Source organism: Homarus americanus, unplaced genomic scaffold, assembly GCF_018991925.1.
Source record: "Homarus americanus isolate GMGI-L3 unplaced genomic scaffold, GMGI_Hamer_2.0 scaffold32063, whole genome shotgun sequence".
Lineage (NCBI taxonomy): Eukaryota > Metazoa > Arthropoda > Malacostraca > Decapoda > Nephropidae > Homarus > Homarus americanus.
In genome coordinates, this window is record NW_024753223.1 from 111,721 (window position 1) to 132,500 (window position 20,780).

Below are 20,780 nucleotides of genomic sequence, written 5' to 3' on the forward strand. Positions count from 1 at the left end.
CTGACGCCACTAACCTCATAGAACCTCTCGCTCATCTTCCTTAGCGGCTCCATCATCTTCTCGTAAACCGGTTTCTTTGTTGATACTTCCTGGCGATGGTCGTAAGTTGCAAAGGAGGAAAGACCCACCAGATGCTGCCCTGCCTCCGACGACGCCTGCTGGGCAATAGGGGGTAAGGAGGATAGGTGATGAGGAGCAAGAATGATGGGCAATAAAGGTCAAGATGGGTGGACAATGAGGAGCAAGACGGAGGATGGGTATTGAGGAGCAAGATAAATGAGCAATAAAGGGCAAGAATGGTAAATAGTGGGATGCAATAAAGGTGGGCAATGAAAGAGGAGCACTAGTGGCAACATGGGTCAGTAGTAACGGAGCAAGATGGATGGGCAATGAAAGACACAGAGGTTAGGTTAGGTTAGGTTAGGTTAGGTTAGGTTAGGTTAGGTTAGGTTAGGTTAGGTTATAATAAAAAGATACTTTATTTTAGCGTTTGGAAAAATAGTACTGAGTTAAAGTGATTAGAGATGTGATTCAAATTTTAGACGGAACCGTTTTTACAGGTTACAGTTCGAGGAAGATCTGATTAGTTACAGGTTGAGGAAGATCTGATTAGTTACAGGTCGAGGAAGATCTTGTTAATTACAGGTCGAGGAAGATCTGATTGGTTACAGGTCGAGGAAGATCGGATTAGTTACAGGTCGAGGGAGTTCTGATTAGTTACAGGTCGAGGAAGATCTGATTAGTTACAGGTCGAGGAAGATCTTGTTAATTACAGGTCGAGGAAGATCTGATTGGTTGCAGGTCGAGGAAGATCGGATTAGTTACAGGTCGAGGGAGTTCTGATTAGTTACAGGTCGAGGAAGATCTGATTAGTTACAGGTCGAGGAAGATCTTGTTAATTACAGGTCGGGGAAGATCTGATTAGTTACAGGTCGGGGAAGATCTGATTGGTTACAGGTCGAGGAAGATCTGATTAGTTACAGGTCGAGGGTGTTCTGATTAGTTACAGGTCGAGGAAGATCTGATTAGTTACAGGTCGAGGGTGTTCTGATTAGTTACAGGTTGAGGAAGTTCTGATTAGTTACAGGTCGAGGGAGTTCTGATTAGTTACAGGTTGAGGAAGTTCTGATTAGTTACAGGTCGAGGAAGATCTGATTAGTTACAGGTCGGGGAAGATCTGATTGGTTACAGGTCGAGGGAGTTCTGATTAGTTACAGGTCGAGGAAGTTCTGATTAGTTACAGGTCGAGGGAGTTCTTAATAACCTATAAGTTTTAGTGATATACATTTAAAAATTAAACAGAAGTCAATATTTCAGTTCTGGATAAAAAAATGTTATATTTTTTTTATTATTCAAAATCAGGTGGAAAAAAATAAGCTGACGTCACTAGAAATCAGGTTATTTTTAAGTTTATGACGTCATTAGACTTCCGGTGATGACGTAACAGCTGGATTATGGGATTGTGAGTCGGAGGAAGAGAAGGGAAGGTCTACCTGGCTCTCCGTGTTGTGACGTATGTGGTGGTGGTTGGCTTGGTTGGTGGGTACTGGGATGGGAATATTGAAGGTCGGGGCGCCGGGGTGAGCCTGTAAAGATAGGTTAGGTGATGTCATTATACAGGTAAGGTTAATTCAGCTAAAAAAAAATGTGGATTTCTTTTACACGGAAATTGTCCCAAACCCAGGAAGTGTCGCTGGAAGGCTTTGTGTGAAGGGACTAATTTGGGGGTACTTTTTTCTCTACTGTCAGTTATAGATAAGGGTTTATAATGTACTCTTAGATGTGTGTTCAAATCTAATTAAGTTTGGGTCTCTAATTACACCATATGTATTACCCTAAATAAAAAACAAATCTATGGAAGTAAGTTTAACCAGCACAAGAGAGTGAGAGTGAGGGAGATGACTTACCTGGAATGTCGAATCCTTGATAACAAAGTGTTCAGGATTGGCCTTGTAGACGGTGTGTGGGGCGTGGGGTGGAGGGGTGCTGAGGGCAGATTGGTGGAGCACTCCATAATTGGAAGAGGTGTCTAGATGCGACACATCATGGTGGACGGCAAAGTTGGACTGTGACGAGTGACCGATTGGCACAGCGTTAGAGAGGGAGGTGGCGGCAACGGAGGAGGTGCGGACTGGTTCGAAAGAGGAAGGGGAGGCCACGAGGGTGAGGCTTTGTGCCGAAGGTTTGGCTGCCGAGGCTGAGGGAGAAACCACTAGCGAGAGGCTCTGTGCAGGAGGTTTGGCTGCTGACCCAGAGCCGTACACCACGTCCCTGGAGTCACTGCTGGAGCGGGAGCTGTCCTTAGGTGCTGCCAAGTAGCTGTAGCTCACTACCTGTGAGGTCATAACTAGATTAACATAATTGAACACCTGAACCTCATTACAGGTAGACTCACCTTCACTCTAGTAACAACTTTGTCTGATCAATGATCACCTGACACACCCTGCACTGTACCTGTGTGTGTGTGCGGCTTTCTGATTAAAATTTCCGTCATCAGTGGTAATTAAAGAGAAATTATAAATTCAACACCTGAGGTACCATAACGTGGGTCTTGTCAACAACCACACCATTTATCTCTGATGCTAAATTGAGTAATATCCTTCTGTTTAGATTTATTTCAGACATAAGAACATAAGAATGGAGGAAACTGCAGTAGGCCCATTGGCCCAAACTGGGCAGTCCCATTTACACCCAACCCATATCGCTCATATATTCATCCAACCTATGTTTGAAGCTATCCAGCGTATTCGAGTTAATGATGATATTTGGTAACTTGTTCCACTCGTCAACTACTCTATTTCCAAACCAGTGTATACCTATTTCACGCCTAAATCTAAATTTGTTTAATTTAAAACCATGGTTACGAGTTCGCTCCTGGTTGGATAGTTTGAGTACCTTTGTAATGTCCCTTTGTAATGTCTCATTTGTTTAGCACTGACTTCCATTTTTACACCTAGATCATATCACCCCTCACTCTACGTCTCTCGAGGGAGTGCAAATTAAGATGCTTTAACCTGTCTCTGTACTCAAGATTACTAATGGCCGGGATTAGTTTTGTCATTCTCCTCTTAATTCTTTCCAGAGATTCTATATTCATTCTGTAATACGGTGACCAGAATTGAACTGCGAAATCCATGTGAGGTCTCACAAGCGCAAGATATAGTTTTAGGATGACCTCGCTAGTCTTGAAACTAACACTCCTTTGCTTGAACCCAAGTACTTTATTATCCTGGTTTCGAGCAAATACATATTGTTTACTTGGCTTAAGAATCCTACTTATCATTACTCATAAATCTTGCTCACAGTCGAATTTCTCTATAACATCGTTATTCATCTGGTATCTGGTTTCTCTGTTTACATCTCCTAGACTAAGTACTTTACATTTGTCCACATTGACTTTCATCTGCCATTTTTCAGACCATTCGAAAAATTTGTTTAGATCTTCCTGTAGTTTTGCGGAGTCCTCGTCAGATTTAATTACACGCCCTATTTTAGTGTCGTCAGCAATTTTACTTGTGTTGCTGTCTACGTCGATATCTATGTCGTTTATGTATATAATAAATAATAATGGTCCAAGTACTGAGCCTTGGGGTACTCCACTAATGACGTTATTCCAATCGGATTTAGTGCCGTTAATGCTGACTCGCTGTTTCCTGTCCCGTAGCCACGCACTAATCCATTTTAGAATATCTCCTCCAATGCCATGAGCCTCCACTTTTCTTATTGGTCTTTCGTGGGGGACTCTGTCGAAGGCTTTGCTGAATTCAAGATATACCATATCATAGTCGAGCCCGTCGTCCACTGATTCGAAAACAGCTGAAAATAATGTTAATAGATTAGCTAGACATGAACGCCCGCTGTGAAGCTATGTTGGGAATCATTGATCAACTTGTGCTTCTCCAGGTGATTTCGAATAGAGTTTGAAATTATTGCTTCAAATAATTTGCCTAGAATTGATGTTAAACTGATTGGAAATAATAATAATAATAATAATAATAATAATAATAATAATAATAATAATAATAATAATAATAATAATAATAATAATAATAATAAATAACGTACTGTACAATGTACATAATGACAGAATTATAATGGTGTGTCTGTCTGTCTGTCTGTCTGTCTGTCTGTGCGCGCGCGCGTGCACTTCCGTGGGTGAATAAAAGATAATATGTACAGTAATAGACGGACAAGTGTAGACAGGTGACCAGAGTTGGTAAACTTTAGCTGCGTGTTTATCATATCTAGAATAAGGCAGCGTCTCTGTGATTCACCTGTGCTTCTACTGGTGTTTGTGTGTATGTAAGTCGTACAAAGAGTATTATTGTACCTGTACTTTATACCTATATCTGTACCCATAACATTATTCGAAGGTAATATAAGAAGTGCTGTACTGGGTATGTCTGGATGTTGCTGAAAAATAACAAATTATATTGAATAAAAACACAAGTCATGAGAGAAATTAAATACGACTTTGTGTTGCGTTATATCATTAACTAACAGGTCAGTGCATTAGTTGTAACCTTCCCTCCCCACCTGTTCTGACCTTAACAGTGAACAGGTAATAATTCACTCGGTGCAGTGATAAGGTTTTGCTAACATGCAGTAGATTATGTCGGGCATTGTTCATGGTGTAAATAAAACGTCATCTCCTCTGTCAACATTCACATGGTCGTGTGTTCAGACGAGAACCACCCGTACACATCCTTAAAGAATATTCTCATGTCATGATACCTATACCACACCATAAGAAAAGCATTCACTATATTGGTATTCCAACACATGTCCAGATACCCTTGTTAAATCATGTCACAAATTATTCCCATTCACTTCATCTCCCGAGGCAACACACTACACATCCGGGTACCCAGACGAAACACAAGACAGCGAGTCATTCATCTTACCTTCACATGATTTATTCCGATTTCTTTCCCTGTATTTAAACAACAAGTATTTTACCTCTCACCCTCCCGACCTCCAGCTTCTCACCTGTTCAGAGGAGGTGGAGATGTTATCGTCCTCAAAGGAAGCTTCGGCCACAACCCCGGTCCTTTCGTTGTTAAAAAACCTCCTGTAGTAGAAATCCGGGTACTTTGGGCCTCCGTCTTCAAGGGCCACTTGCTTCAAGGAGGAGGACGAGGATGAAGGCGCCACAGCTACTATCGATGAAGGCTTAAACCCTCCCTGCGTCTGTAATACATATGGGGTGAGACCTTGGAGGCTGAGGCAAAGAAGAATTGAGAAAGAGGAGAAGAAGTAGGAGGATGAGGAGAAACAAGAGGAAACGGATAGGGAGTAGTAGGAAGAAAGGAGGAATGGAAGAGGAGGAGGAGAAAGCAGCCTCTACAACTAATTAGCTCAACTTACTGACGGAAGTAGTGGCTTATAGAGAGTCATGAACAGAGATACAGACATATAGAATCAACAACACCTCCTTACAGTGTGTCTATGATGGTGTCAGCAGCAAGTAATTAGAGTTTATACGTTTATAATTGACTTATTAAAATATGGTGTGAACTCTCTGTCCGGGTTATAAGATATCCCTCACTTAGGAAGGATTGTTATTATGACTGTACACACGTAATGAAGATGAGGTCAATGATAATGTGTGGCCAACAAAACCCCTTGTCCATGAGGAGTTGATACAATCATTATAGTTCAGGAAGACAAACACGAGACATTGTTATTGGTCGTCCTCGCGTTGATAGACACTCTGGCTCGTCCTCGTGTTGATAGTCACTCTGGCTTCTCGAATTATTGTTTTTCTTAGATTTGTTTACAACTTTAACAAAATAAAAATAAAATTATGATTTATAGGTATCTTTTACGTTAAATAACTTCCTTAAGGGAACAGTAAAACAAAAATTTCCCCTCATAGAGATAATTATTTGGTTTCTGATCTATAGTATGAGTGATCTAAGAAATAACCATCCTCTGATAGTTCAAGAGTAATATTCACTTATGAGAATATAGTTTTTTGTGTGGAGAAATTTCATGCTAAGATATCATTGATTATAACTGAAATGCATAGAGTTAACTTTTCTGCAGAGTTCTCAAGTGAAAAACAAAACTCACCTTTTTTAATTCTGCGTTCTCGAGGACTTAACTTTTTTGTTGTTGTCCGGCTTCTACTCATCTTTTAGTGGGTATTATACACATCTTATAAATTCCCCAACAGCACTAAATCATTCCCCGAGGAGATGACGTGGATTAATATAAAAGTTAACTGACCCATATTAGCGAGTTGAGTCAGCAGGAGAGCTTGGGTGTATGAGAAGCTCGCCCATGTAGCTATTGGGTATGGTTAGCTTCCTGGAATCAGTAGGAAATCCTGGCTAAGAGTAAGAGGCTGACCCACCTGCTGTTGGCTTCCTTGGGTCAGCACCCGGGCTTGGCGGTCTGTGGCGGGCTTGGCTGACTCCCCGGACACTGACCTGCCCTCTACCTTGTTGGCTTTGACTTCATCCTCGGCTGTTATAAGCTTGTTGTTGACGATCCTGAAGGTGGTAGGGCCGGAGGGATAGGGCAGGAAGTAGTGAACATGGTCAGAAGAAGAAGAAGAACAAGAGTTGGTATGTGGAATCACTGAGAACATTTGTGTCGGTGTTAAAAATGTAACATTACTGTCAGAAACTGGGAAGACTCTGGACAGGCCAATGAAGATTTGACGTTAACTGTATCTCTATATTTGGTGCTTTTCTGTTCGTCACGATTTATTTTTATTTTTATGTAAAAAAAAATAAACTCTGGATTAAATTTGATCACCATGACAAAGAGAGAAACCCGTGATTCCTGTCTAGCTGTGACGGAATATATTTATATCAATCTGTCAATGTCGCGATGCTATACGGACAAGAACGTTATCTATATACAATCTAAATATATACATTTACACAGGGATACAAATATATGTATATATATATATATATATATATATATATATATATATATATATATATATATATATATATATATATTTGTTTTCGATACTTTAGGGTAACATAGCTATATCTTAACTATGAACTACGATCCTAAGTACATTGCTACCAGTCCCCAGCTTTCTAAAACCCCCATCCCTCACTGCCTCAGCTCCCAACACTGCCTCCCAGCCCCTGCCCCAGACCCTAACACTGCACCCCAGCTCTCTAACACTGCCCCTCAGCTCTAACACTGCCGCCCCCAGCCCCTCCCTAACACTGCCCCCAACAGTCCTAACATTGCCCCCCATACCTGGCGTTCCTATAGACGTGAGTGTCGTTGGGGTCATCAGGTTCCCTCACACCGTGGATGATAGGAATACCGTCATCACCGATCTCAATGACCTTTCCCTTCCTGGCGTTGCCCGTCACTATTAGCGTCTTAGATGAAACCTGTGGGCCGAGTCAGGTCATCCAGGGGTAAAGGAAGGCCGAGCCAGATCATCCAAGGGTCAGGGAGGGTCGAGTCAAGTCACCCAGGGGTCAGGGAGGGCCAGACAAGGTTAAAAGTAAAGCCAGGCGCGTGTCCAGAGTAGACGAAGATTGATAGAGACAGGAAGAGGGAAGATGGCGGTGGTGGAGATGGTCGGGTAAGTCAAGGGTTACGTATTTATGTGTTAGAGGAGAAAGGAGGAGGGGGGGGGGGAGGGGGAAGAGAGCAGTGGGGGGTTGTTGAGGGAGAGAGAGGGATGTCAAAATGAGAGAGAATTGGTAGAGGAGGGACGTTGAGGAAGTAGGTAACACAGTGGAAGAGTGGGGAGGGGAGGGGAGGGAGGGGAGGTAAGGGAAGGGGGCATGGAGGAAAATGGGAAGAAAATAGAGTGAGCAATATTAATACCCGTACGTCTTATAAACAACTGAATATCAACATCATGAAAATAAAGACAGATTAAGAAATATATTGACCTTTCCGCGTCTTATGAGAAGTAAATTAATATAATACAGTTAAGGTGTTGTGTTAGGGATTCAGAGATACCATGACACTGAATAATATGCACAAGAAGACAATATAAACTTCTTTTACACACACACACACACACACACATACGTGCATACTCACACACATACACACACACACACACATACATGCATACTCATACACACACACACACACACACACACACACACACACACACACACTCATACTCACACACATAGGCTACAAAAACAGTATCTTTTTATCTCTGAACCCCTGACAGGATCTTTAAAAGCAGGAGGTATTTCATCCCAAGCAGACACGTTTGTTAAGGCAGGTGTAGTGAGGTTTACAGTTAGTATCATCAACCCTTGTTTACGTGTATACTGTCTCATGTTGGTGCATATTGAGTCGAGCTGTGACCTCTAGAAATTCTATCTCTACGTGCTACTACAAAATATTTACAACAACCTTAAGAACACGAAGGACCGATTTGTCAAAAAGAAAATAGAATAAAATGAATAAGAAAAAATATTATACTTTTATATAAAAAAATTCATAAAATTTTATCGAAAGTGAACCTAAAGTTTCTTGTTAGATAAAGAGAGGGAGAAAGGAAGGGTCTTGAACAAAAAAAAATCTATTTCAAAATATTAGAAAAATCCTGCTGAAAGGACAGATGTATCGGGGAAATATCTGTCAGAGAACAGGTGTAAACAAAGAACTGAGGCAACAGGTGACACAACTAATATACAGGTGTGCCAATTATCGCTGTAACGATTAACTATTAATATGAAATAATTTACCATACCAATAAAAACTTTTCTCCGGTTAAAACCAAAGCTATGAACCTCCAGGTATATGTTAATAAAGCACAGCATGTTTCATATACTTGAACATATGTACTATTTAGTATGTGTTTAGAGTCATAATTTCGCTATATTAACCACAAATGAGCCTTCTAACACTGGCTTAAGGGAGTATGTAAGTCATTATGTCTGGCAGAAAACGAGTACGGGAAGATGTCTGAAATAAAATAGGTGTACAAAGGACAATAAAGATGATTCAAGATATGTGTAAGAGATGAAGAGAAGAGACGTGAAAAATATATGTTATTAACACTTCAAGTAAACACACTCATACAGATCTGCCAGTAAACACTTGTGGAGAAGAACAGCTGTAAGACAATTAAAGGATGGACTCAAGAACATGTGTATTTGAGAACACAGTATATGTCATTGATATTAAAAGCAACACATGTAACAGAGAGAGATACAGATGTTGAAAGAGACAGATTCAACAAGATCGACAAAACAGTGGCCAAAGATCGTGGGCGGACGACCGGGAGGATCCTGTTGTGCATCTGTGTGTGTCACCCCGCCAGGATCCTGTTGTGCATCTGTGTGTGTCGCCCCGCCAGGATCCTGTTGTGCATCTGTGTGTGTCACCCCGCCAGGATCCTGTTGTGCATCTGTGTGTGTCACTCCGCCAGGATCCTGTTGTGCATCTGTGTGTGTCGCCCCGCCAGGATCCTGTTGTGCATCTGTGTGTGTCACTCCGCCAGGATCCTGTTGTGCATCTGTGTGTGTCGCCCCGCCAGGATCCTGTTGTGCATCTGTGTGTGTTGCCCCGCTAGGATCCTGTTGTGCATCTGTGTGTGTCGCCCCGCCAGGTGTTCACTACTCACCCCGGGATCAACTTACCTCATCGGTGCTGTAAGCGGAGGCTCTACAAGCAGGGGAGTGCGACCATACCCACATCTTCATGCTTTCATGCACTAAGCTAACCCCCCACAACACAAGCAGTGAGGCGTTCAGTTAATAGTTCCCTCTTTGGTCTCATGCAAGCACAGCGGGAATTCAGTCTCTCCGTTTCGTTATTAATGTACCAGATAACGAAATATAGGAGTGATTTTTGTTTAATTTATCAAAAAGTTCCCGAATATATGATTCATTATAGAGTATCCTGAAGAAAAGACCCACACAATTAGAGTTTACTCATTACTTAAGAGAATTGTTTTATATACTGGCCATTAATGTTAACTGTAATATTCATATCACCAATTCTAATGTGAAGTTTCTAACACACAATAAAATGCTTCATAAGTGTCTGTGTGAAGTCCTTTATGAATACTGTGTGATATAAAGATGCATTTTAGTTTACACTCCAGATTTGTTATCCGAAGTCTCAAAGATTCGTACGTTCAATTTCTTCCCATAAACTGAGGATATAAGAGAACACATCTACCTATGATAGTCGTCATTTCTGTGTCACAGCTTGAATGAAACGAGGCAAATTAGGGGTATTCTCACATCTCCAGTTAGAGAGTTGACTGAACGTACCGTGTGAAACTCAGAATCCGAACCTTTAGTATGCAAGGCCATGTCTCACTCTTACTGTACCTCAACTGGAGGAGGGACGACTATAGCTCTGGCTTTGCCCTGGCCACCTACAGTAGCCACGGCTTTCGTCATCCCCGAGGGCTGGTCGGGGAACTCGGCCGGGTTGTCGATGGAGCGGCCAGCCACCAGCGCTGCCCCCATCATCGTCACCACCAGCACCACCTTCATGGCTGAGGGGGGGAGGGAGGGAACCAGGTTAGTTAATGGGGTCACTCGCCGTGAAAATGGAGAATGGGAAAGAGTGGCTTGAGACAGAATACTTTACTGTCATTTAAAATACCCTTCAAAAGCTAGCCTTAGATAAATATAGATAGATAGATATAAACAGATATATATACAAGTATACATTTTTACAACCATAAGAAGTATATACTAATATAATTTTTACAAATAGATGAAACTGATCTACGGGAAGACGTAAAGATAGAATAATAGACAACTATTTGAAGTTGAGAGATATTTTGTTTTGGTGTGTGTGATGAGTGCAGTGATGCGGAGTATAAAGATGGATATTAACAACACTGTAGTGAGGTGGTCGGCCAGCTGTGTGTGGTCGGTAGCGGCGGTGGTGTGTGGCTGACATATGGTAAAGTAACCATATGGGAATATATATATGTATATCGGTGTTTCTGTGTCACTGGTGAAGCTGAGGGAGTGTCTGCCTTACCTCTATTGTTGTTACGGAAGTCTGCCTGTCGGTAAATATGTGTTTGTGTTTATAATAATAATAATAATAATAATAATAATAATAATAATAATAATAATAATAATAATAATAATAATAAAAGTTTATGGCTGAGAAATAGGTAAACAAAGCACTATCTCTCCGATAGTGGTTGGCCCTTGTGTAACGAGGATGGCCGGCCCAAGGGCCACAGAGGCGTGAATTTGTTTAAGGTGTAGAAGCTGTCGCCAAAACAACAACCACACCCTGAGTTAACGAGCTGTGTTACCCAGTGTTAAGGAATAGTCCGAGAAGACCGGACAACTCGCCAACTGCACTGGCTAACCATTACCCCGGAACACGATCCGCAAAACGATTAACATCCAGGTCCCCAATTACTGCTGGGTAGACAGGCAAATGGCGTAAAGAAACTTGACCATAGTTTCACCCTGCCAGGGGATCGAACACGGGTCCGCTCGCTTGCGAGGCGAGGATGCTGACCATTACACTTTACGATACACTGTACGAAACAGTTGATAAAAGTTACAACAATAAAGACCTTTACCACATCACACTAAATGATCCCTTACAATACAAGAACAAATATTACGAATGAATCTAGCGAGACACTAGTGTTATAAATCAGTACCATAACATCACTAGGATAAGGTGAGGTGGCATTTATAATAAGAAAATAAGCAAATATCCCAGTCCCACAACCCGCCTTTCACACCATCACTGTTAGAGTCTGTTCTCTTGTTGTCTGCTCAGTGGTGACTGTTATTAGTATGGTGGGTGGTGTAAGGGGGGTGGTGGTGGTAGTGGTGGTGGTAGGCGTGGTGTGTGGTGGTGATGGTGGGTGGTGGTGTGTGGTGGTGGAGTAAGGTAGTGGGGTGGTGGACTGGTGGTGGGTAGTGGTGGTGGTGTGAGGTAGTGGTGAGGTGGTGTGAGGTAGTAGTGGTGGGTAGTGGTGCCATTTTCTAGTTAACTTTCAGATGGATGAAACGAGACGGAATGGGGCAGGGCTAATGGAGGTGAAACAAGACGGATTATAATGATTAGTGGAGGTGAAGGGGTGAAGGGGAGGGACGGGACACAGCCGGAGGATGGGCAGGGCTGAGGTGGGGCAGCACTAAGGGGGGGGGGGGCAGGGAAGAGGGACGATGACGACAAACAATGCATTATACCTGTGACACACAATACTCTAGGCTCGTCGCAGGAGGTAGTGGGCGTCGTGCTCACAGCCAGGCCTTTGTGTTGTGTTTGTGGCAGCTGACTGGAGACGTAGCCTGTGGTAAACCTGTCAACCCCCATCTCACTCTAATAACTTTACTGTGTAGTGTAAAAGGTGACCGAGCCTTATATCACTGGCCAACCGTAACCTAACCTAATATAACGTCTACACACACAGAGAGAGAGAGAGGAGGGGGCCATAAGGGAGTGTACGGACTATGGGGCGAAACAGCTGGATACCGTCGAAAGAGATCCATCACGCACGAAATATATTACCACCCAGGTCAGGACAGGTAGACCCCATGCTGACTGAACACAGCCCTCAAGAATAACTATACTGAGTGAATTTCTCAGAACATACAGTATACATAAGTCGAACCGTGTATTCAGACATTTCACGAAATATCTGATTTTTTATTTTTTATTTTTTGTTTTTTGTAAAATAGTCAGTCATTTCGTGAAGTGTCTCATTACACCGTTTGACTGTAATATTTATATCAGAACATTACCTATTTCAATAAACAAACTCGGTACACACGACAGAGCCAAGTACACAAACTTAGTACACACGACAGAGCCAAGTACACAAACTTAGTACAAACGACAGAGCCAAGTACACAAACTTAGTACAAACGACAGAGCCAGGTACGTACTGTCCCCAGAGCCAGACGTACTGTAACAGATAATTAGGCACAGTAGGGGGTGGGAGGAAGGAATGTGTTAAATTGGGACGAATATCATCTACATATTAGAGCCATGTTAATACCTGGAAGTGTCTTGAGGGGACGATTTTTATTGCAGTCTCTCAGCCACATAGTGAGGCGAGTGTTTGTAAACGACTGTTAGTGTGTATACTTACGCACAAAAACATTCACAAACACATAGTCATAAGCACCGATCATCTACCCCGAGACATAAACACACACAAGACACATACACAAACGACACACATACACCCAACATACACATGAGAGATAAAGGTGGATAATTAGGGATTGTAGAGTAAAGAGGAAACACACAAACAGAAATGATAAAAGACGTAGAGGCAGGAAAAGAGATGAATGAGAAGATACGACAGACAGACAGACAAGGAAACGCATAGAGGATAGAAAGACATAATAAAAAGGAGATAGAGAGAGAAGGAATGAGAAAGGAAAAAGAAAGAAAAATGAGAATAAGAGGTAAAAATAACATAATGGAAGATAAATGTAGAGAGAAAGAGAGCGAGTGTGAGGTGACCCCAGAAAGCTCTCAGTCCATCACAACAATAGTGTAGGCGGGGTAATTTATTGGTAGTTTCGTGTTACTGACAGCTGAGGCCTGGTGTGTGTGCGCGCGTGTGTGTGTGTGTGTGTGTGTGTGCGTGTGCGTGTGTGTGCGTGTGACTATGAGGGTCATCACCTTTACCCTATAAACCTCATCACCTTCTACCTGACCTTCCTTCCCATACTTCCTTCCCTCCCTCGTCCTTCTTCCTTCTCTCACTCCCTCCCTCCTTTACTCTCCCTGTTCCTTCCTTCTTTGTCACATCATCATCATTGTCTTCATTATATATAAATATATATCCGTATATTGCATAGCTAGTCTCTCTCTCTCCACACACATGCAGGCAGGCCAAAACACATAAATGACACAAAAAAAAACACGTAAGCATTCTCAATCTACCTGAAAGTTAAAACAAAAGGTAAGTTCAGACTCACGCCTTGTCCTTTGTTGTTATGGCTCAGGTGTCGACAGGAAGACCCGTAATTAAGGCATAAAAGCAGAGTAACGAAAGGAAATAAATTGTCATATTGTAGTGTGTTACCTGTTGTTGGTGGTGGGGGGGGGGGGTGTGGCCTTCTGACTGTGTTTACTGGGACACACACACACACACACACACTTTTTCTCTCTGACTCATCCTCAGTTCAACTACTAACTACCAGGAAATTATTTACATAGTTCCATAATAACCTGTCCGTCCGTACCTCCTCGTCCACACCTGTCCACCCACACCTGCCCACCCACACCTGCTCGTCTACACCTGTCCACCCACACTTCCCCTTCCACATCTTTTAGACATTTTTTCTACGTGTGCCATTTCTAGGTGATGTTGGTCGTGTGTGGGAGATGCAGGTAAAGAGGGCGTGTGGTGTGGGGGAGGGGGAGGTGATGGGCGTGGCAGTACAGGAAACGACACGTGGGCGTTCATTCATTAAGAGAGGTGCAGGGAAAGTTGAGGTCCCGCCCAGCTGGTGAAAGTCACATTCCTCTTCCACATTCTCTAATACCAGTGCGTTAATTTTCTTTCTGCCTCAGCGAATATTACTGGAACGCGTCTAGCTATGGTAGAGTCCCGGTGCATTCTCGACGCCATCTAAACTAACCTAACCTAAACCTAACCTAACTTAATGTAACAATAGTGTTTTGTGAACGCCTCTAGCTTCTGTAAAGTCTTAATGTAGTGTAGTCGCCATTTTAACTACCAATCTTCGTGTGTTTTAATTTACCCCAATTAGTGTTACGGGAATATATTTAGTTACGGTAAAGTCTGTATGCCATATTGACGCCATATTGATAATCTGTGTATCGTCGCTTAAATAATATCAGAGAGCTTAGTATGGCGTTGGCAGACAGAGACACAGAAAAGAGATAAAAGAGAGAGAGAGGAAGAAGAAGAGAGAGAGAGAGAGAGAGAGAGAGAGAGAGAGAGAGAGAGAGAGAGAGAGAGAGAGAGAGAGAGAGAGAGATCACCCAACTCATTTCCCCACCAGTTTAAAACCACACCTCTTATAAACACTGAGTAGCGTTAACGTAATTATCATCTGCTGGAGAAATTACTTGCAATGGCCTGAAAAACTATCGGTCCATAGACAGATAATGACAGATAATAGGAGGTGTAGGCCAGTGATGATATTGACAGGACATGGTGGAGAGACGGAGAGACAGAAATAAAATAGCCGCCAGTTCTGTAGTAGACAATAGTTTGTTTATAGTAGACAGCTGATTATGTTCATCCTCGGTGTTGTTCTATTCCATGGTGATTAATAAATGGTTAAATACAACAATAATATATCAAATTTATAATATTTCTTGAATTATCGATGAAATTACAGAAAGAAATGAAGAATTTGGAAAAAAAAAATATGATGCTTTAATATGTACTCCACCACACACACACACATACACATACAGGTACATTGTAAATTTTATCAAACGAAATCACAGTAGTTAATCTGTGTACTATTGCCGAACATCTGACAGCTGTACCGGGTAAACGATAACAGTTGGTAAATGTACTGCAACTTACACAATATAAAGAATACGTCTAAATCATAAACAAAAACTTAAGCTTGGTAACTAATAAAACAACACAAAAGACTCCTTTGATAAATGTGTAATGTTAAAAAGTTGAAGTTGGAACAAAACAGTAGAGTGAGTAGAGTTGAGAGGTGTATTGTTCCGGCCGGTGTGGAAAAAATATATTGCGTGTGGGTGGGTGGGTGAGGTGACAATGGTAAAAGCACCTGAAGAACATGTGGAACAGAATGGAAAGGTTTGTTGAGCGTCTGTCACTCTTTTACGGTCTCTTATTCGTCCACTGTCACAAGAGAAACAGTTCAAAGAGCAGCTGTGATTTGTAGTGAAAGCGCCAGCAGACTTACTCAACGGTAAATTAATTATTATTTCGAGTTACCACGTTTTATTATGTGTATTATTGTTGTTTACATGATCATACAAACATATTCCTGTACTTTCTGTTGATAGGAATTGGTTGTCAGTGGAATCATCATATTTCTCCTTATAACGTCCTGTACAGAGCAGCACTTGTCTACCTGTGCTGTACCGGTAACTGCACGGGAGATTAATTCATTCATCACTATCAAATAATATTCAAGTACTGGGTCTTCACTTTGTCATCATCCTTGAGCCACTGTCGTCTAGATGGCTTCTTTAATGACCAAACATGGATATCGCTGTGAACCAACACCAAACTGTTGGGTGGTGAGGGGAACCTGCCAGGTCTGACGGTAGTGTGGGGTGAACTGTGGCCTCATAATTGAAGCCTACAGTAGTTGGTCAATAGGCCAAGATGTCTCAGTCTGATGGTTGAATATACATAATCTATAAAGGAATTAGTATATAGTGTTATCAATATTATGCTTCTGTAATAAGTCCACATATATCACTTGTTTTGTCATAATTCTCCTATGAGACAAAACCACTCTTGATTTGTTGGAGCTGATGGTTGAACTTGGTGTTAAATTAAGACAGTTCTCCTGACAGGTGACTGTGTCCCGGTTTCGTCGTATGTCTTAAAATATTCCAACAACTGTGATCAAATGTGAGCACATTCTTGTTGGTCCAACACTGTGGTGAGTACTGGAACCTGACTCACTGTGCTGGAGAACAGGTGGTCACACATTTGTTTTAACACTGCCGACACTGGATTCGGTAAAATGCTACTCCGACCACATAGTTGGCACGAGCAATCCGCAATGGAGGTTCACGTTGCTTAACAAAGATGAATGAACATATCAAACTAAACAAGTGTAATGGTGTTCAACATATTAGTAAAACAGGCGGTGTGTTACATGATAATACCACAACACCACCGCGTACTACATACAGTCTGTGCCAGTACTGCCTATCACGACAGTGGTGTATCTATTGCTAAAAAGACTCATATATTAACGCAGTTCCAAGAATGACACACCGCCTCGGTACCACAAGTGATGAACCAATACCGCAGAGAGAGAGAGAGAGTTGGTCCGCGTTCACTGGGGTGGTATTTTACCTACCTGGGTGAGTGGCCTTTGTGATTTACTTCCCTCTATAGTTGTTATCGTCGTCAGGGAGGTACTCAACCGCCTGGGGTAGTGTATGGGGGGAGGAGGAAGAGGTGTGTTGTGGGATGTACTTGGCGATGGAGAGGAAATGAAGGGGGGGGGAGAGAGGAGGCAGAGAGGTAAGGGGAGGGTGTAGCGGGGGAAGATTTTTTTTTTTTTAACGGGTAATAGCCTACCCGAGCACAGGTCAAAGACCCACACCGGTGCCAAGGGGGCGAAAAAATAAGAGTAAAAAGAAGTTAAAAATAGAAAAGAAAAAGACCATATTAATCTACATTACGAAGATGCTGAAAAACCAGTTTTTTTAAAGTGAGACATTGTAAGAGCATGGAAACACAGAAGAAGGCAGAGCATTCCACAGTTTGGCTGTGTGAGGAAAGAAGGAGGTACTATAACGGGTTATTCTCGTGTGACCGACAGCCACAGAGAAACTGTGGGCACCGCGGGCAAGATGAGTGTTACGAGCCCACGGCCTTGCCGACAGTACACAGGATGCCAAATCCACCGAACATTGCCCGTTAAAGTACCTGTAAAAGAGAGAGTGAGTGAAGCAACATTGCGGCGAAGAAAAAGGAAGAAAGATTGTCAATTAAAGGAGGAGAGTCAATAAGACGAAATGCCTTTGATTCCACCCTATCTAACAGTTGGACAGAAGAAGAGCCACCCCAGATATGAGAGCAGTACTCCAAGTTAGGACGAATGAATCCCTTATAAACTGTACTTAAAGCAACTGCTCAGGAGTGAAGTAGCTACGGCATCTGTACAGCATTCCCAGCTTTCGGGAGGCAGCTTTAGCAATGTTGTGGATGTGTGGCTTCCATGATATATTAGAGGAAAAGGTGAGACTTAGTATATCTATTTTAGAATTTGGCAGAATGATAGCGTCCTGAGGTGATTGGTGGGAGATCACGTATACCTGGTGTAATGTCTTTGGGGTTTTAGAGTGAAGAAGAAGAAGGAGGGAGAGAAAGGGAAGTACAGAGAGAATTGAAAGTACCAAGAGAGACAGATAGACAGGTGTATATATGTACGAGAAGGTTACCTGTAGCCAAAGTCAATTAGTTCAGGTAAGGAAGTAGCGCGCGTTGCCTCACCTCCGGATTCTTTCACTTATTCCGGATACGAGTCATTTACACTTCATAATTATAACCCTCAGAGATTTTCACCTAACCATCTTATTAACGTTTGTTTGTTGGTCTTCAGTTGGTTGTTTCCCTCACTGACAACATGATAGCACAATCTCTTTACAGAAAGTACATAGACTTGAGATATGTACGAGTCTCCGTTGACAAAAACCTTGAACGCGATCACACTTCCATCCACAGTACAGTAACTGAGTCAGTCTTTACCGCCAGAAGGCTTCACTCACACCAAAACAGACAGTATGAATCAACAGGTCAACATTTATAGATGACTATGGTGAACCCTTAAAGAAAACCCCATGCTGTAAACTGTACTGCTTTGGGCCTCACCACGCCTCCTCACACGGTTGTGTATTAACAGACAAACTAATGAATTTATAATTAGTCATTAGTGTTAGGTGCGGTGTGGCGGAGGATCAGAGGTCGAGGTCTAGGGCGGCGGTGGCGTACGCCTCCACCCCCGTCCTCACCTCGTCCTCACCCCCGTCCTCCACCCCCGTCCTTCACCCCCGTCACTCCACCCCCGACATCCCCGTCAACACCCCAGCCACACCCACCCCATCCACCACCAACCCCCGTCCTCCCCGTCACTCCCCGTCCTCCCACCCCCGTCCTCCCCGTCATCCCCGTCATCCCCGTCTCCACACCGCCCCCGTCGCTACCCCCTTCCTGGCCTCCCCCTACTCTTCCTCTTCAGCTCTTCCCGGAAGTCTTAAAAAGCCGATTAAAATTGACTTTGAATACTGATCCAGATATTTTATTCTAACCTCATCTAACCTAACCTAACCTAACCTCATCTAACCTAACCTAACCTAACTCACAACATAAACTATTATCACTTCTCCATCTAGACCTTTTGATCTCTAAATGTTGAAAATAAACTAATTCACTTCCACACACTTTATTCTGAACTACTGTAGTGCGTCTTATACACACTACTGTTATGTCACCCCGTTGCCTCTGTGAAACCCGGACACTTGATTCCAGACCTTCAATTATTCGTATTTACATCATCCATCACCAACGGTGTAGTGTAGAGAAGTGTTTCCCAAATGGTGGTAAATAATGTTCTTGTCAACGTGAAAAATTAATCCCATGACTATATTTTTTTCGGGAATTGGCGGGAAAGTTGGCGTGAACCTCATCATTGCTCAATAACTTTTTTTCGGGAATTGGCGGGAAAGTCGGCGTGAACCTCATCATTGCTCAATAACTTTTTTTCGGGAATTGGCGGGAAAGTCGGCGTGAACCTCATCATTGCTCTATAACGTCGAGTTGGCCGGAGTTCAACCTGTGATCACCTCTAATGGTTCCTCAAACGGCAGAGAAACACGAGACTTTAAAGGTTATCCAAAGTGAATACGAGGAGGAATATTAGATATGTTATTTTATTCACAAGAGTTTGTTGTATATATGAGGAGAAGGTGTGGTGGTGGTACTAGTAATGGCCAGAGATAGTAACTGCATAAGGAACGAGGCTTGACCATAATTAAGAAAAACACGTGAACCCTGTCATCATATCATGCTCACAGGAAGAACAACACTATTGGAAGAACGTTCTCGCCGTTCTCGCAGTCATAAACCACGCTGATGAAGAACAAATCTATAACAAGATAAAGAACACTGACATCCATCAAGATAATTCATAAAAACAAGAAACAAAGCGTCTCTACCCAGTGATAGGGACACCTATGTTTATAAACGTGTCAAAGTCTCGACTCAAATGGATATCTTTGGCCAACTATGGGGACATATCGCTAAAATTGGGGGCGGATGGCCATAAATGGGAGCGTATGGCCAAAAATGGGAGCGTATGGCCAAAAATGGGAGCGTATGGCCAAAAATGGGAGCGTATGGCCAAAAATGGGAGCGTATGGCCATAAATGGGAGCGTATGGCCAAAAATGGGAGCGTATGGCCATAAATGGGTGCGTATGGCCAAAAAGTAGGGGACATAGGGTCAAAAATGAGGGTTATCCTTAGCAGCCAAAATGGGGACATGTAGCCAAAAATGGGCCACTGGCACCAATCTGAGATGCCACCGCGTCATCATCGTCGTCAGCTCGTCACGTAACACTGTAACAACTCCTTCCCTCATCTTACACGCCGTAATAGCATCCTATCACACGCTCTTCTTCCCCACAGATTTGATACAGAAGGAGGACGCCCTACTGTGGGAACCTTCTGGTACCTGACCCTGCGACAGTAATGCTGCTGTTGACAGTTTAATGGCGCCTCTCCCACAACTGAAGAGTGTTGTCGTAAACTGAATGATTCTCGGCCTCTATCTAGCACAATTTACAAGATAATGTTATTCTATGATCTGATTTAATTGTGAAATTGTCGGAACTTACAGAATATTGATGAAGGCTTTGGTTCACAAAATCAACTTAAGACTTACACTATGGGTGACCCGAATACTATAATACCGACTCTATGTAAAACGAATTCAAAGAAATAGTTTGAAGATGCCAGCCATCAGGAAGATAATAACAATAACAGTAGTTGATAATCTACGGTTTAATGCAGAGGGTTGGTTCCATATACAACAAGATACCAGATTACAACAAGTTAAGTATAAACATTACACTCAACTTCAACTCTGAAAATAGATGATA

General features: G+C 42.5%; 1 protein-coding gene across 2 annotated transcripts in view; it reads right to left on the bottom strand.

Moving 5' to 3' along the window:
- LOC121855305 overlaps positions 1 to 20,780 on the bottom strand; it is a 37,867-nt gene that overhangs the window by 9,748 nt on the left and 7,339 nt on the right. The window contains exons 2-8 of one of the 2 annotated variants that reach the window (XM_042350185.1): positions 10,296 to 10,465; positions 7,231 to 7,370; positions 6,359 to 6,497; positions 4,990 to 5,190; positions 1,908 to 2,333; positions 1,494 to 1,586; positions 15 to 155 (exon numbers count right to left, since the gene is read on the bottom strand). In XM_042350185.1, coding sequence (XP_042206119.1) covers positions 15 to 155; positions 1,494 to 1,586; positions 1,908 to 2,333; positions 4,990 to 5,190; positions 6,359 to 6,497; positions 7,231 to 7,370; positions 10,296 to 10,463 — 1,308 coding nt within the window. In that variant the 5' untranslated portion in view covers positions 10,464 to 10,465. The remainder of the gene's footprint in view (positions 1 to 14; positions 156 to 1,493; positions 1,587 to 1,907; positions 2,334 to 4,989; positions 5,191 to 6,358; positions 6,498 to 7,230; positions 7,371 to 10,295; positions 10,466 to 20,780) is intronic. The other variant, XM_042350186.1, reaches the window with a different exon arrangement.